Source organism: Prosopis cineraria, unplaced genomic scaffold (assembly GCF_029017545.1).
Source record: "Prosopis cineraria cultivar Desert tree isolate PC_DT_omini unplaced genomic scaffold, ASM2901754v1 PC1, whole genome shotgun sequence".
Lineage (NCBI taxonomy): Eukaryota > Viridiplantae > Streptophyta > Magnoliopsida > Fabales > Fabaceae > Prosopis > Prosopis cineraria.
This window is the reverse complement of record NW_026555332.1, coordinates 47311928-47326762: the sequence shown is the minus strand read 5'-3', so window position 1 is coordinate 47326762 and position 14835 is coordinate 47311928. Positions and strand designations below refer to the sequence as shown.

The window sequence follows — 14835 nt, the reverse complement described above, 5'->3', positions numbered from 1 at the left end:
AGTAAATGCAAACCAATTGCAACAAGTAGACTTGTTGCTGCTCGTTGCCAGTCCGAATTGATTTCCTGCAGAAGAACAGTCACCATGAAGCTTAAGAACTCGTGTACCAGTTCACCTTAAGCAACATATGGTATTCAATGAAGCCATTAACTGGACAACGGTCCAGAGAGAACACAATGCCAATAAAATAATCCCCAAGTAAGAATCTCATCAAAGTTACAGAGATTTATACTGAAATTCAAATCCACATTAGTGCCTGTTGGTAATCGTATACAACTCATACACATACCAACTTAACACCCAAATTGTATGGTGTGGAAAGTACACGTCAACAGCAAGAAGCAAACCAATTAGTGCCTGTTAAGAAGAACCCTGACCACAAGGAAGCTTAAAAAAAAAAAAAAACCATCCCCAAAAAGATGAGGCAGAATGAGCCTCTATTTTAAGATTCTAGAGTTACACTTCAACGAACACAATATCAAAGCACTTCGCTCTCCCACCCAAACCACAGGACAAAATAACAATGACAATAACAACAACAGAAATACTAATCAAGTAAAATAAAGCTTGGCATCCTAAAGTTTGGATCGATTTTACTCTGGTAACCTATAGATTAAAAATTGACAATCAAGTGGTCTGAGGTTTAAATCGTTGGCACTTTTGTCACGTTTGATATCATTGTCTTAACTCTTCAAAAATAAGATATGCCTAGCACGCAGCTTGCATATTCCTTCAACTTAACCAAATTTCATCCTAAAATCCCATGCTTTAACCAAATCGATCTTAATAAAACCTAATTTCCTAGATCTTCGAACAAAATCAAATATTTCATAGAAATGTTTAGATAAAATTAAGGGCAAAATTCAAGAGTTTATTTAGGTGCAATATTTGAGGAAGGTAGCGTTACATGTGTCAAATTTTGGATTTTTGACTAGCTAAGTGAAGAATTTCAATCATCAGTGCATGCAAAATTACAGACTTGATACAGAATTAAAAATTTAGGACTAAGTAGAAATACAATTATTGAATACGCTATATGATGCCTTGTGAATTGAATCTGGGAATAAAAATTGGACAGAGGAGAGACTTCTGTCTTCAAAAAATAAGAAATTAAGAATTACAAGAATATTAAGGATTCGGAGCAAAGAATTTAGAACAAAACACTAATATATCTTTCAAAAGTGTTTTTCGCAAGTCATAAGACTGGATTAAACAAGTGACGTTTTCTGGGAAGGTCTCCAGCAAACCACCATCAACACAATAACTGACCAGCGATCGTCTAATTCTCTCCACAATATGGACTGATTAAATAAAGAGCACAGCGTTTTACCATATAATGCAGAGTAAAAAACGTCCCAAGGTCCACGTCAAAAATCCATTACTTCAGTCAAGTACGCATCGTCCCGCATGAAAACAGAATTACCTTAGAGGATATCATTTCAGCGGTAGCAATCTTGGCAAGCTTTGTCATGAAAGAATCATCGACCTCTCTTTTGTCCAGCGAGCGAACCCCAAATGCCATCACTTGAAAAACACCGGCCATGTTTCCGAACCGCTAAAAAATATTCCAACAACAAAATATTCGACACTCCATTACCGAGGAACTAATCATCTAGTGAAAGGAGAACATAAGTACCCGACGTCCTCCTCGTGAAACGACTGCGCAGCACCGAGAACTAAAAGAGGATTCCTGCAACCACATTGGACCAAATTTTCAGTTAAGTTTCACGAGGAATAAATGAGAAACCAGTGTGAGTAGAGAGATAATCACAGAGCAGCAATGTCTTTGAGAGAGGCCCTGGAGGCCTCCCTAACAGCGAGAGAATCATCGGCTAGTAACGACACCAGCACCTGGACGGCCTCTGCAACAAAGCAAAGATATGACATCAAAGACCACGAAGAGTGGCCAAACATCATAGTTGCAGATGAAGAATGTACCAGGTGCGGTAATTGAAGTTCCAGAAGCCATGGAAGAACTGCACAAATTCAAAGCACAACGGAAGCAGAACGCGGACAACATAAGAAACCCGGCGCCGACGAAGGAACGCCACCTTCCTTTTTCCCCTTCACAGAGACAAATGCGAGGTAATTTGTCTGGAATTTTGCACTCAGGTTTTGTACAGGAGATTTTCGCGGTGCATCTACCTTCCTTTCCCCCCACGATCCCACCGTCTTTCAGGGGCAGAGGATTCTATAGAACTTCGGGGAGAGGATTCTAGTGTTCCCTTACTTAGGTATTTTTACTGCAGTAATAATCGATGGATTAATGATTGATTGCGTGATACACAAACTGTATCGATGCATTAATTGATTTAAAAAAAAATAAAGATTTATTGATTGATTGACTGCTTTAGTTGCCTGCAGACTCAGACTATCCAGACCTCATACAACACATTCACTAATTGATACACGAAAAAAGGGAAATTGATTAAGTCCTGTTCGTGAAGTGGCACTACTTTATTACAGTGACGGTTAAATTGATTGATTAACCAGGTGGCGAAAGAAAAATTCATTGATAAACCAGCTGTATTGATGAATTAATCAATTTTTTTAACTTCAATTGATTCCTTTCTTTATCTGTAATGCAGTAATTATGCATACATATTGACGATAGATTATACGTATTGATTGATTAATTGATTTTTTTTTCGAACTTCAAGATTAATCAATCGATATTATTCATGATTTTTTTTTTTTTGCCTTAATTGAGTAGTTGCTTGCACGTTCATGCTTTTTTAAAAAGCCAACAGATCAAAATTCATTAATTAATTCTCCATTTGATTAATATTATGTATAAAATATTTTTAATTGAATTATATTCTGAATAAATTAATTCATTATCTTTAATTACATATTTTTTCACATTATTTTTATTTGATAAGGTGCCTTATTAAAAATCTTATTAATTATATTCTTAACTAAAAGTATTTTTAAAAAAATTATTAATTATGTATTAAAAGACTCAAATATTTTATATTTTTTAATATCTTACTTTATAAAAAAATGTTTTATTTTTTTTCATAGAAGAAATAGACATAAAGCAAGAAACGTGACATATAGTACTGGTTTAAAATTAAAATGAATTTTTTTTACCAAAAATACATTGAAGTGAAATTTGCAAACAAAATAAAGATTTTATTTCATTATAAAATTTGTCTTTTATTTAATATATCATCTTATAATTAAGAGTATATTTAATATTTCACCATAATTAAGAGTATTTTAAAAAATTATTAATTACAAATTAAAAAATTTAAAATATCTTATATTTTTAATATCTCACATCTCACGTTATAAAAAATGTTTTATATTTTTTAATAAAAAATACACATGAAGCAAGAAATTTTCACATATAGTATTGGTTTAAACATTAAAGGGAAATTTGTTACCAAAAAAACATTAAAGTTAAATTTGCAAACAAGATAAGGAATTTTATTTCATTAGTGGTGGAGAGAAGATTATTTATAAATTGACTCGTAACGAAGTTGATTAACTTTTGGTTACCATTAAGATATTGATTGATTGCAGCATAGTTATTAAATCCTTGAGTTGACTTTTCGAGTTTAATATTTTTAATTTTTTAATTTATAAAAGTATATCAATTTACTTAAAAATTTATACTAAATATAACATGATTAAACTAGCAAATTTGCCTTCAATTTAAATTTTTACATTTCTAATTTACAAGATCATATCAACTAATTCATAATTTTAAATTAGATAAAAACTTAGCTAAACTTACTAAGCTTGTCAAATTTTTTATTGAGTTGAGTAATTAAGTATATGTTACATAAAACTTGATTCATATAAGTGATAAAACCTTATTGAAAAAGAGAGAAAAAAACTTAAAAAACAAAAACTAATAATAAAAAATAATAAATGCAAAAATAAATTATCTATCCTAAAATTTTATGTCTTGTATGATAATCTATCAATGCAGATGGATTTAACTTCAATGATTTATATTTAAAATATATTTAAATTAAATTTATTCATATTTTATATTTAAATTATTTAATCATATATTTTAATAGATATTTATTAATAAAAAAATTATTGAGAATTATGATCCAATTTATATTTATTATGAATTTATTTAAACTCATGAGTATAAGAACTTGGATTGCAATATTCAAACACCATACAACTTTTTCGTTTTATATTAAACAAATTAATGGAAATATTTATATAACTTTATTTTTTATAATTTATAATTTGGTCATAAAAGACTTTTATTTTTGAATTTAAATACTAATTTATGAAATCTTTTGTTATTTGATTTTACATTTTTATCTACCATTTTAAACTTTTACGCATCTAGCTTAGATTAACTTCGAAGACCACTACCACCGTCAAGAATTGCAAGAAAAAGGGAACGATCATTGACACGGGAATTTACATTAAAATTGGTACTTGCAATTACAATTGCATCTTTAATAATAAATAATTTCATATAAGAATCCAAGAGAAACACTCCTCTCAATAACGCAGGAAAGATATATGATTATTAATAATAATAGCGTGACTGAAATGAATGAATAATTAAAAATGAATGGAAAAAAACCAGTTATTATAAACGTAACAATATATTCAAATAAATAAATTAAATTAATTTTGAGTCATTCAAAATATATATTTTTGCATGAACAATGAAGCATTGAGCGAGTCATTATCATAAAAAGAAGAACGGCAAGCACAATCTTTTGATCTGGACAAAATATCAAAAGAAACATTACTCGCTGAGCAAACGGGTTGAGCTCTTAGGTTAGCTCATTTAATCTGCAAAATATAACAAATTGGGTTAAACAAATTAACTCATTTTTTAAAACGGGTTGGGCTAATCTAACTCACAAAACTAGCAGGCTAAACAACTAGCATAACTTTTTAAATAATTTTTTATTTTTTAATCATATTATATCTGTTTTATAAATCTACAATAATGATAATATTTTTTAAATATATAATTTATGACTCTCAAATATGTTCTTTACATTTAAAATATAGTGTAACTCTTTTTTACAATTGCAAATAAGATTTTTGTTATAGTTTGTAAATCAATAACTTATTAGTTTTTATAGAAATATTTTGAATATATATTATTTATTAATCTTATAAGATCTATTGATTGAAATCATAAATATAAATTCATTAAAAAAAATACTATGGGTTTATATTTAATTTTTTTTCTCAATGAAAAAGATAATACACCTAAGCGAAAAGATAATTGATAATAAAAATCTAGTAAAATAATTTTGCTTGGTTAATTATATGCTTATTTTATTTATGTACAAGTTCTTTAATTGTTAATTTACTTTAAAATATGAAAAATATATATTATATAATTTTAGATTGTTAAAAAATTTAATAAATTTTTGGCGGGCTAGCCAACCCTAAAAAATAATTTGGGTTGAATTTTCTAGCCCGTTTTATCTGACAGGCTAGCCCAACTCGTAACCCATTTGCATGATTCTACTCCTAATCCCTTATAGTTTTAAGGGCTTTGAATCTGGTCCCTGAACTTAAACATTTTTTTCAAAGTGCTCATTATGAAATAAATGCATTTTATGTTCCTACTTTCTAGTGTGGTCGAAAAGCAAGAAATACATGTAGCTTCTATTAGCATAAACACCAGTGTTTTCAGAACCGGACCGGACATTGAACCGAAAAAGTCAGCGGTTCACGGTTCGTATGGTTCAACCGGTTGGACCATTGGTCCAACCGGTGACGTAATAATTAAATTAAAAAAAATTATATATGTATATAATAATTTAAATATAAGAAATACATATGAAATTGCTATTTAACTTAAAAAACTTAAATATTTTAAGTTTATCACGACTTAACAAGCTATATGATACACTATAATATCAAATGATTAAAAATTAGTCATTTTTTTAAAAAAAATTTGATAAAAAATAAAAAAAAGTTTTTTTTTGAACAGTCCGGTTTTTGAAAACCGGATTCGGTTCCCGGTCCCGACCGCCGGTTCGAAACGGCTCAACCCGGCTCAACTCTGAAAATGGTTTTTTTCCTTCAAACCAGATCAGAAACCAGACCAGTCAACGGTCCGACCGGTTCGACCGCCGGTCTGGTCCGGTTTTCAAAACAGTGATAAACACACATATTTGCATTTTATATATTATCTTAAATTCAATTCGCCTCACTGCTTTTTTTCAATAAATTCTTACTAAAAAAATCAATGTTCATAATTCTATGACAAAAAGGCACCCTTTTTATTACAAATATTATAGGCGGAACTGGTAACATCCTAATTTTTAAATTTTGGGTTCTAAAAGAGCACTATTAAGGCATCATTCTTAAGAGAATTGGAGATATTTTGAAGATACTAAACCTCAAGAGTAAGCCTTCTAACTTATTCTTCTTGTTTCCCAACCCATTTCTTAGAGATTTAAATTAATGTTTGAAGTGTAGAGTTGATTTTCGATCTATATGAATATGAGTTTAAACCAATTGGTTCAAATGAAGCTATTGAGAGTTTTTTTGAGTATTTAAACCTAAAAATCATGGGTTTGGATATTAATGGTAGACGGGGATCATTAATGTCTGAAAATGAACATTAAATCCAAAATTATAAAGATTGTTGAGCCATTAATGATAATATGAGAGTTTAATGAAGCTATTATGAGCTAAAGAGAGTTAATAAACCCAATAGGCATGCCTAAATGTGAGAGGTAAAGGTATTGGGTATTTTAAAAGTAGAAAAAGGTCACTGACGAGTTGCAACACATATAGTGACAAATGGTAAAGCGCGGCATGCTCTTCTGGCTCTTCTTGTCTAACTAGACCAGTTTTCACACTATCATTGCCTTCATTGTTCCCCATGAGCATCATTAGTTGCTTCTCGGAACAATTATGGCTAGGTGATAATTTTTCATCACAAAAGTATTAGAGTCCTTTCTCACACTGGATTTGCATTTCTATTGGAGAGATCTTCCTAATTGGTGGTCAATTTAGTGTTAGTAGCAGGGGTGGTAGTTGAGCTACTGAATTGTTACTTCCCATTAGGCCTCCTCCTGATGAACCCTTATTGTCATCTACCTCCACCCACTATAGGTGACGAAGAGAAAGTGACCTGAAGTCAAGATGAGGCCATCAATAACCCTTTTCTCGTAGTAAACAGCCTACCCAACGCAATAGCCTTCAATAAAGGGTAAGGCACCTGGCAACCATATCGCGCCTTACCTCTGTTTTGAGCCCTCCAATAAAACAGTCTATCAGTGCCCCTTCCGTTATTTCTTTCGACCAGTTAGCCAACATCATGAATGCTCACACGTAATCATCATATAACCCTTATTGTGCTAACTTGAATAATTGTGCATGAGCACACTTATGTTGAGTTGGCCTCAAATGCTGCTCCACAACTTGAGCTAGTGTAGCCCAAGTCAAAATCTAGTTCGCCTGTTGCATAATCTAAAACCACGAGACTATCAAGCCATCCATGTGAATTCCAGCCATAATTAAACATTGCGAATATGTCAACTCATAGCACTTGAAGTATTGTCCTACACAGAACAGCCAATACGGGGATTCAGTGCCATCAAAATAAGGGAAGTCAACCTTCACCTACTTGGTGGTGAACTAAGTTCTCGTCAAGTGGTCGGCAACTTCATCTCCAAGGATGAATGCCAGAAGCTTTGCTTTTGTGAGTCAACTTTAAGTCGTCTATCAACTTGGCAACCTTTTCCATGAATCCTTCAATCTTCAAGAACCGTTTTGATGTTTCTACCATAAATTCGTGCACCCTTTGCATATCGCCCTATACTCTTTAAGCTTAGCCTTCTTAGCCATGATGTTCTCTCTCAATGAAATCACTAAATATGTCATGCTCAAAATCAATTCAATAGTAAGCAAACATAATGGAATGAAATGAGTTTGTTTATTATCTTGGCATGGATCATTTCAACTTAGCGATAACAAAAAGCATAATGGAAATTCAAAAATGCAAATAATACTGCTCAAAAAGAGAGAAGTGTCAGAAGAAAATTCCAATAACCATCAACATGACCCATCTTTACCTCTCTCTCAATCATTTATCATCTACACCAAACATGGACCTAAGCTTTCATGTGGGTCTTTTAATTCTACAACTATCTTGGCCCAAAACCACATCCTCCCTAACTCTACTCACATTAGTTGCACTCGCTAGGACAGAACCTTGGTTGGGCCTTGCTTCTTGGTTTGTGGTGGAAACTTAATTTGAATTAATTAATCCCCTTAAAACTTATTTGTCATTCTTCCTTCCTTTTTTCTTTTACCCATGGCACATGGACTCAAAAGGAGGAGGAATTTCTTTAGTAGACAATGGCAAGAGTTAATTGACTTTTGTTTTTAATATTTTTTTCCAAAAAATAAATTTCATTCTATATTTTTCTCATATTATACCAAGTCAATTTTATGTGAATGTCATTCCACTCTACCCATTCCATTACTACATAACCGTCAATTCAACCGCAAGGATTGAAAATGCAACCATGGCTAGTGTCTATACCCCTTGCGAACATGGGCTTCTGTGTAAGGTGTGTGAGACTTGAATCCAGAACAGCTCTTCCACCACTACGAGAAATGAAGCAATCAAAAAAGGATTTTACAAGAAACGATTAAATAAAACCAAGTAATCCTGAAAACGCTGCGCAGTGAAACGAGTGAGTCAGAAGAATGGAACTCTTGAAACATACACTATCACATTAGTAGTAAAAAAAGAATGGCCCAATTGAGAAGCAAGGGCCCAAAACGTCGTATGTACATGAGTGGCAGTCACTTCCAATATGGAGAACCAACCGGAGCAATAAGGCCCAGGTATCGCATTATCTTTAACCGGCGAGCCTTTCTTTCTGACTTTGGAGGAGATGCCACCTCCTACAAAATAATTTCATTATTACTCTAAGCACTTGACATATAAAGTCCTGATAAAAAGCCGAAGCCATGCCAAAAACTGGGTAGAAACTTACATCAAAATGAAGTTTGCGCTTGCGTTCTCTTTTACCCCTTCCTCTCTCCTTTAAATCATCTATTGTTTTGCTCGAGGCTGATGAAGTCCATTTTTCTGATAAAATCATAAATAAATATTATAATAACAACATTGAGAAACAAAAGGAGCACACTAGAGCTTCATTATCGGCAGTCATAGCTTTTAAATCAACATATTATTAGACATTTGACCATGATGAGCGTGTGAAATGAAACAGTATCTGCTGTGTATGAGCACGCACTTCTTTCAGAGATTGCTAAGTGCTAAATAGTCCAATATTTTCATGACAAAAGCACAAAACCTACAATATTCTTTTGTTTAGCTAAATTGTCGCAGCAGGCATGAAAAATATAATATGGACAATAAACAAGGCCTGCAATATTTTAAACAAGAGCAGCCAAAATATTTTTTGTTAGCTAAAACTACCTCCGAACCGAATTAAAGCTTGTGGAGCTATGTGGTTTCACATTTATTGTACATAGATGAAACACGTCTGAATACACTGTTTGAATAAAACTAAAAGAATACAATCACATCAATAAAACATGTCTGCTTCCAAAAACTAGAATGATGCAAATTACTTCAGGCTAATACAATAATTTCATTAACTCGATAGTATGAAAGTGATTCTGCTTTTTTTACTGCGTTTATGCAACTGTATCACTCCTTCCATAAAACATAATATGGAGTAAAAAGCAATTTTATACCACATGAGTGATCTTGCAGATCCGAGTGAACAGTACCTTGGGGACTCAACTTTCTGCACGAACTAAGTTGTTCCTTCCTCTGCAAAGCCTACAATAAAATAAGAAGACAAGTGAAACACAATATTCTATAGGTTAAATTACAAAATATACTCAAGTCAGGCATATCGGACTGCTTTAGATTAACATACTTGTTCTAGAGCATCTTGGAAATCTTTTGCAGGGTTACTGCTCCTTTCTTCATAAGACTGTTTGGGGAAAAAAAAAAACCAGCACAGACATCAGATATTGACAAACTTTGGTTAAGAGAACAAAGGAGGTGGAATAATGTCCCATGCTGCAAATAAGGTCCTATTTCTCCAATGACCCCTCGTCTCTACGGGTCAGAAATTGGGGGAACAAAAGACAAAGGAGGGCAGAAGGGTCTGAACAGTTAAAATCACTAGCTTCTCTACAGGACAAGTTCAATTTCAATGGTCCATACAAAAGGCCTCATAAAATTCATGCTGCCTGGCAACAATTATGGGTGGCAGTGGGATGACTTTTCTTTTAGGGTTGAGATGAGGTTCTTATCAGTCCTCTTTCTCCAGGATTCAGTTCCAGCAAGGTGTTTTCAAAATGCAATATCCAAAGGACTCGAGAACAATAATAAGCTTCCTTATGAGACAGAAGAACAGTAAGAAACGAACCAAACTCACATCCTCAAATGCTGAAAGATCTTTCGCTGGGTCAATCCTAGCACTGTAAAGCACAAAGTAATATTCAGCTCAATCTTTAAACATGTTAGACACATCCACGAAACTCGTTATACTGAAAGTAGGCTACGATACCAGGGTTGATTCCCATAAAACTGCACCAAGACATGTCTATCAGAGACCTGGCCTGCTAAGGTGGGTCTTTCTTCCATGATCTGAAATAATATTTTTAAAAGAAACATAAACAGGTTATAAAGTCAGTGTAAAAAACAAGAGGTGTTGAAACATCAGCACTTCACCTCGCCTATGCCATAAACTAATTCATGATATCGAATAACGTTAAGAGAAAGTTAGATTAAATGCAACCTAAAGAAGCCAAAAAATATATATCCATGACATATTAGTATGGAGAGACCTTAAATTGGCAATCATTAGCCATGATTAATTCAATGAAATATAATTCTTCTACTCTGGCAAACTGAGGAAAGATTTTACATGAATATTCAAAGCTGTAGCGCACAATCTGGTAGAAGAAAAAACTGTATCAGATGAAATATGATATGACATTAAAAGCTCAAACTTCAAAAGTTGAAAATTGCCAAATTTAAAGAAGACTTAAGAACTTTCAGTTCAAAAGAAGAACTTAAGATCTACAGCGGACAAAAACAGGTCTTACATATGAAATATAACTTCTGCATTGAACAAAAGGAGGCATGCCTCATAAATCCACAATAGGATGAAGACAGAAACAAAATGGGACTTGAACGTTGAACCCAAAAACAAAATGAATTCGCCTATTCCAAAAGCCACTCAATTATGTTTTTTTCTCCCTCTTTTGCTTGTTTATCCAAACGAATATATAAGCAGTGGTGGACCTGGGTTGAGGTGAGGGTAGGCAAATGCCCCACTCAACTTAGTAAAATTTACAAGTGTGCATTGTAACTTATGAAAATTTACACCCACTAAACTCAAAATAAAACCTTTTTGAGTTCTTAAAAAAAAAAAAAGTAAGCCTTTGATATTTTACTCAAGTCCAATATATTTTAAGGTCTTAACATGTTAAATTTATATTTATATTATTTTTTTGGTAACGTAATTTTATATTATCTTTTATAGTATTCTAATTTAAATATTATTATTTTATATTTTATGCCCCCACTGACTGAGGGTTTTCTGTCCACCACTTTATATAAGGCCATGCAACATGTAACTTTCTCATGTATTTTTTTTTTAATCCCACTAAATTTTTGGGAAGCAAAAAAGTGCATGTATTTAAGCTTGCTAAACGTTGAAGTTGTGCTCTACATATAATCCGTTTGCACGAGATATCAAATGTAGGCTACAAATACCAATCCAATGAGACAAATTTTTTGCCACAGATTATATAATTGCAAGACTCAATGAGCACTTCGTTGACATATTGTCCGCAGGTTTCAAAATCCTAATTTTTCCTTTGCTGCAAAATACATGATTTCTTATTTCAATGTATGACAAGCATGTAGTAATTAGCGGTAGAAAAGAAGTAGCACAGCAGGATATAAGAGTAAATACCTCCGCAGGCCACCACACTTGACAAGATGTTTTTGCCCATACAACACTCCCTGGGGTTATAGTAATGCAATTGCTGTAAGTAACAGGTGACTCCTGTGATGTGGATTCTGATATCTTGAGGGTGCTATTTTTTCCTTGTTGACCATCCCTACATTAAGTTCTTATTAACATAATGAGAGAGAGAGAGAGATGCAATATTTTGCATATATTCGCACAGCCATGAGGAAAGGCCATCCAAAACATACCTATTGCTGCCAACGTCAAGAGCTTCATCTCGGACAACTGATTCAACTTCAGTCACTGGAACATCAAGATTTTCATCCCTATAGAAACCACTGCATTTAACAAGTGTACCTTCAGGGAATTGTTCTTCTTTCATTCTATCCTCGTGTACACTGCTTGCAGAGACACTGTCCAATCTGACTTCTCCAGAAGATGAACCATGTGAAGAAACTGCAAAATATGTTTCCCAAAATAAAGGTTAACCATGTTTTTTGAAAAAAATCAATGATATGAAGAAAAATGGGCACTAGTGCTGTAGGCAATGATCCATGTTAAGTCCTTGCGTATAAATTACAATAAAGTCGTCAATTTAAAACCCAAAAGAAAAGATTGATGCATGTGAATTTAAATATAAGAATGTAACTTTTTAAAGCTTTTAACATTTACTTAATCAAAGACAAAAAGTTATCGAAGGTCGTTATAATTTATCTATGAACTGAAATCCCTATTGATGCTTCTCACCCTGCATATAAATACTTCACAACTACAACACTAAAATGTGCTTGCTATTGATTACCGTGGCGTCTGCCGAACCATTTAGATATTGGCACCACTACAGTTGCAACCAAAAAAAAAAAAAATCAACTTATAAGAGCAACAGTCTTAAACTGCATTGCTTCTCCTTGCTTAACCAAGCAAGCATGGGAAAAAAAATATTGAATAAATATATCAATGTTTTAAACGAGTAATTCAAAAAGAAGCAAAATTGGATCTAAGCTGAAGATAGAGGCTCAAAGCTCAAGTTTCGGCTGTGTATGCAGTGATACATAGAAGCAAAGGAAGGATAAATCACGTACAAAAATAAGATAAACCGTGATGATCCTCAATAATCAGCAGGAACTGACAAAAGTTTCAGATGTTTATCCCAATTAAAAGAAAATTCAGTTATCAACTGAATTGTTTGATAATGAACCCAATCCCCATGGTGATCAACATGATCGAATTTCAAATCAGAACATATTTAACAGTGATTAGGCAATTCGACGGATCAAGCCTTACAGCCGTTAATCAAAGATTTTTCATACGTTCAACCAAGAAAACTCGTAGAATGTGGTATGAACATCGAGAACAGACATAAAATCGAAGAAAGGAAACAACCTGGGTTGGAGAGAGAAGCAGAATTGCGCATAAACACAGAGAAATCAGTGCGGCGTTTTGGTGGTGTGCTTCTGCGCTGTTGAGAATGGTTTGGGATACAGTCAGTTGGGATTATCTTTTGGCTCTTCTTCTCGGGTGTTCCTCTCTTCTTCGCCATTGCTCCTAATGGAAGTATAAATAGAGACGGAAGCGCTAAAAAAATCTTAAAGGAAACAGAGGAACCCTAGACCAAAAGGAAGAGATACACAGTGTGTTTGATCAATGAAATAGAATGTGGCGATTGGCAACATCAAATATCGGACAACAGCTTAAATTTAAAATTCGCCGCCTTCGATGGTTATCCTAATCTCATCAGCTTTGTACATTCCGAGAGCAAAACGGAATTGTCCCGCTGAAATCTTCCACTACCGACCTAACCACATCCACAACATGGTACGAACTACAAAGACATTTGCTGATGTTTGACAACTTGGAATCTTGAAACTATTGTTTTCCTTTTATTCATCTGATAAAAACTTTAGGTTAGGAAAAAATCTGATAAAAGCATTAAAACAGTTTTTTCTTTCCTTTTTAATTTTTAATGTTCTGAAGAGTTACTTAATTGATGATATCAAATACATTTTCGCGTTAACGAAGCGCAAGTTCTGAAAAGGAGATCCCTCCGGCTAATATACTACTAGGTGGTGGTGCGGGCGTTGTTAGTTGACACTTAAAACAAGAGGATATGTTCATCGCCAGAGAAATTATTCTGACTATCTTTTTCTTTTTTTGAAGGGATGGCCAATAATTTCGTTGTTATTTAAAGATTCTTTATTGAGTAGGTCTGTGAATTTACGCATTATGTGATGCTATATGAGCCAAAGAAAAACTTTGTTGTTCGCATTTTTTTCCCCATTTTGACAATTTTACACAAACACAACTCGTTTGTTTCCAGTAAAAATCAAGAATTCGTGTATAGCATAAATAAAACTTAAGTTGGATTTGAACCAGAAAATAAAAAACTTGAATCGGAAAGAATCAATGAAGGCTTTCTCCCATTAATTAGTTTTTCATGCTGCTGTGAATTATCAAATAACATCTACTATCAGTTAATCAAATAAATTTTTATTTATCATTATTTTTAATAACTTTATTTTTATAATAGGATGCTTGTTTAATTGATTTTCTTTCCCTCTATTATTATAAATTTTAAAATTAATTTATATTTAATATTATTTGAATATCATGTTTTTGTTGAATCAACTATGGGTAACATGATGCATCAAATCCACCAAGTCCATCTAAAAATTTATCTACTTTCACCTTCTTTTGATTTATGGAATAGTAATGTTTAATGCCAAGATTGAGTGCCAATTTTTCGAAGATAGTTGTGAACACAAAAGTCAGTAGCAAGAGACTATTTTTTTAAAAATTTGTATAAATCCTATACAACATATTTAAATATCATAAGTTCATTTAACAAATTCAACAAAAGAAAATAACAACACATTGACAATTCAGTTGTCACTTTTCTTTG

General features: G+C 32.9%; 1 protein-coding gene and 2 long non-coding RNA genes across 6 annotated transcripts; all 3 read right to left on the bottom strand.

The window, feature by feature from the left end:
• Position 1: 1 nt before the first annotated feature.
• On the bottom strand, positions 2–1660 carry LOC129322448 (uncharacterized). The gene is made up of 3 exons (XR_008596261.1): positions 1637–1660; positions 1424–1555; positions 2–65 (listed from the first exon to the last, which is right to left on the bottom strand). It is a non-coding gene; the product is annotated as an uncharacterized LOC129322448 (long non-coding RNA).
• A 10-nt stretch (positions 1661–1670) lies between these two features.
• Positions 1671–2009, bottom strand: LOC129322454 (uncharacterized). The gene is made up of 3 exons (XR_008596262.1): positions 1939–2009; positions 1772–1862; positions 1671–1690 (listed from the first exon to the last, which is right to left on the bottom strand). It is a non-coding gene; the product is annotated as an uncharacterized LOC129322454 (long non-coding RNA).
• A 6564-nt stretch (positions 2010–8573) lies between these two features.
• LOC129309259 (uncharacterized) lies at positions 8574–13954 on the bottom strand. 4 transcript variants are annotated; one of them, XM_054950750.1, is made up of 9 exons: positions 13320–13954; positions 12185–12392; positions 11940–12087; positions 10524–10603; positions 10383–10434; positions 9885–9941; positions 9697–9784; positions 8970–9064; positions 8574–8877 (listed from the first exon to the last, which is right to left on the bottom strand). In XM_054950750.1, the coding sequence occupies exons 1-9, from the start codon at positions 13474–13476 to the stop codon at positions 8776–8778; spliced, it is 987 nt and encodes a 328-aa protein (XP_054806725.1). In that variant the 5' UTR covers positions 13477–13954; the 3' UTR covers positions 8574–8775. The 4 variants fall into 4 exon arrangements, with proteins under 4 accessions (XP_054806725.1, XP_054806740.1, XP_054806732.1 ...); XM_054950765.1 differs by having other exon boundaries at positions 9733–9784; positions 13320–13951; XM_054950757.1 differs by having other exon boundaries at positions 10392–10434; positions 13320–13950.
• Between the last annotated feature and the right edge of the window lie 881 nt (positions 13955–14835).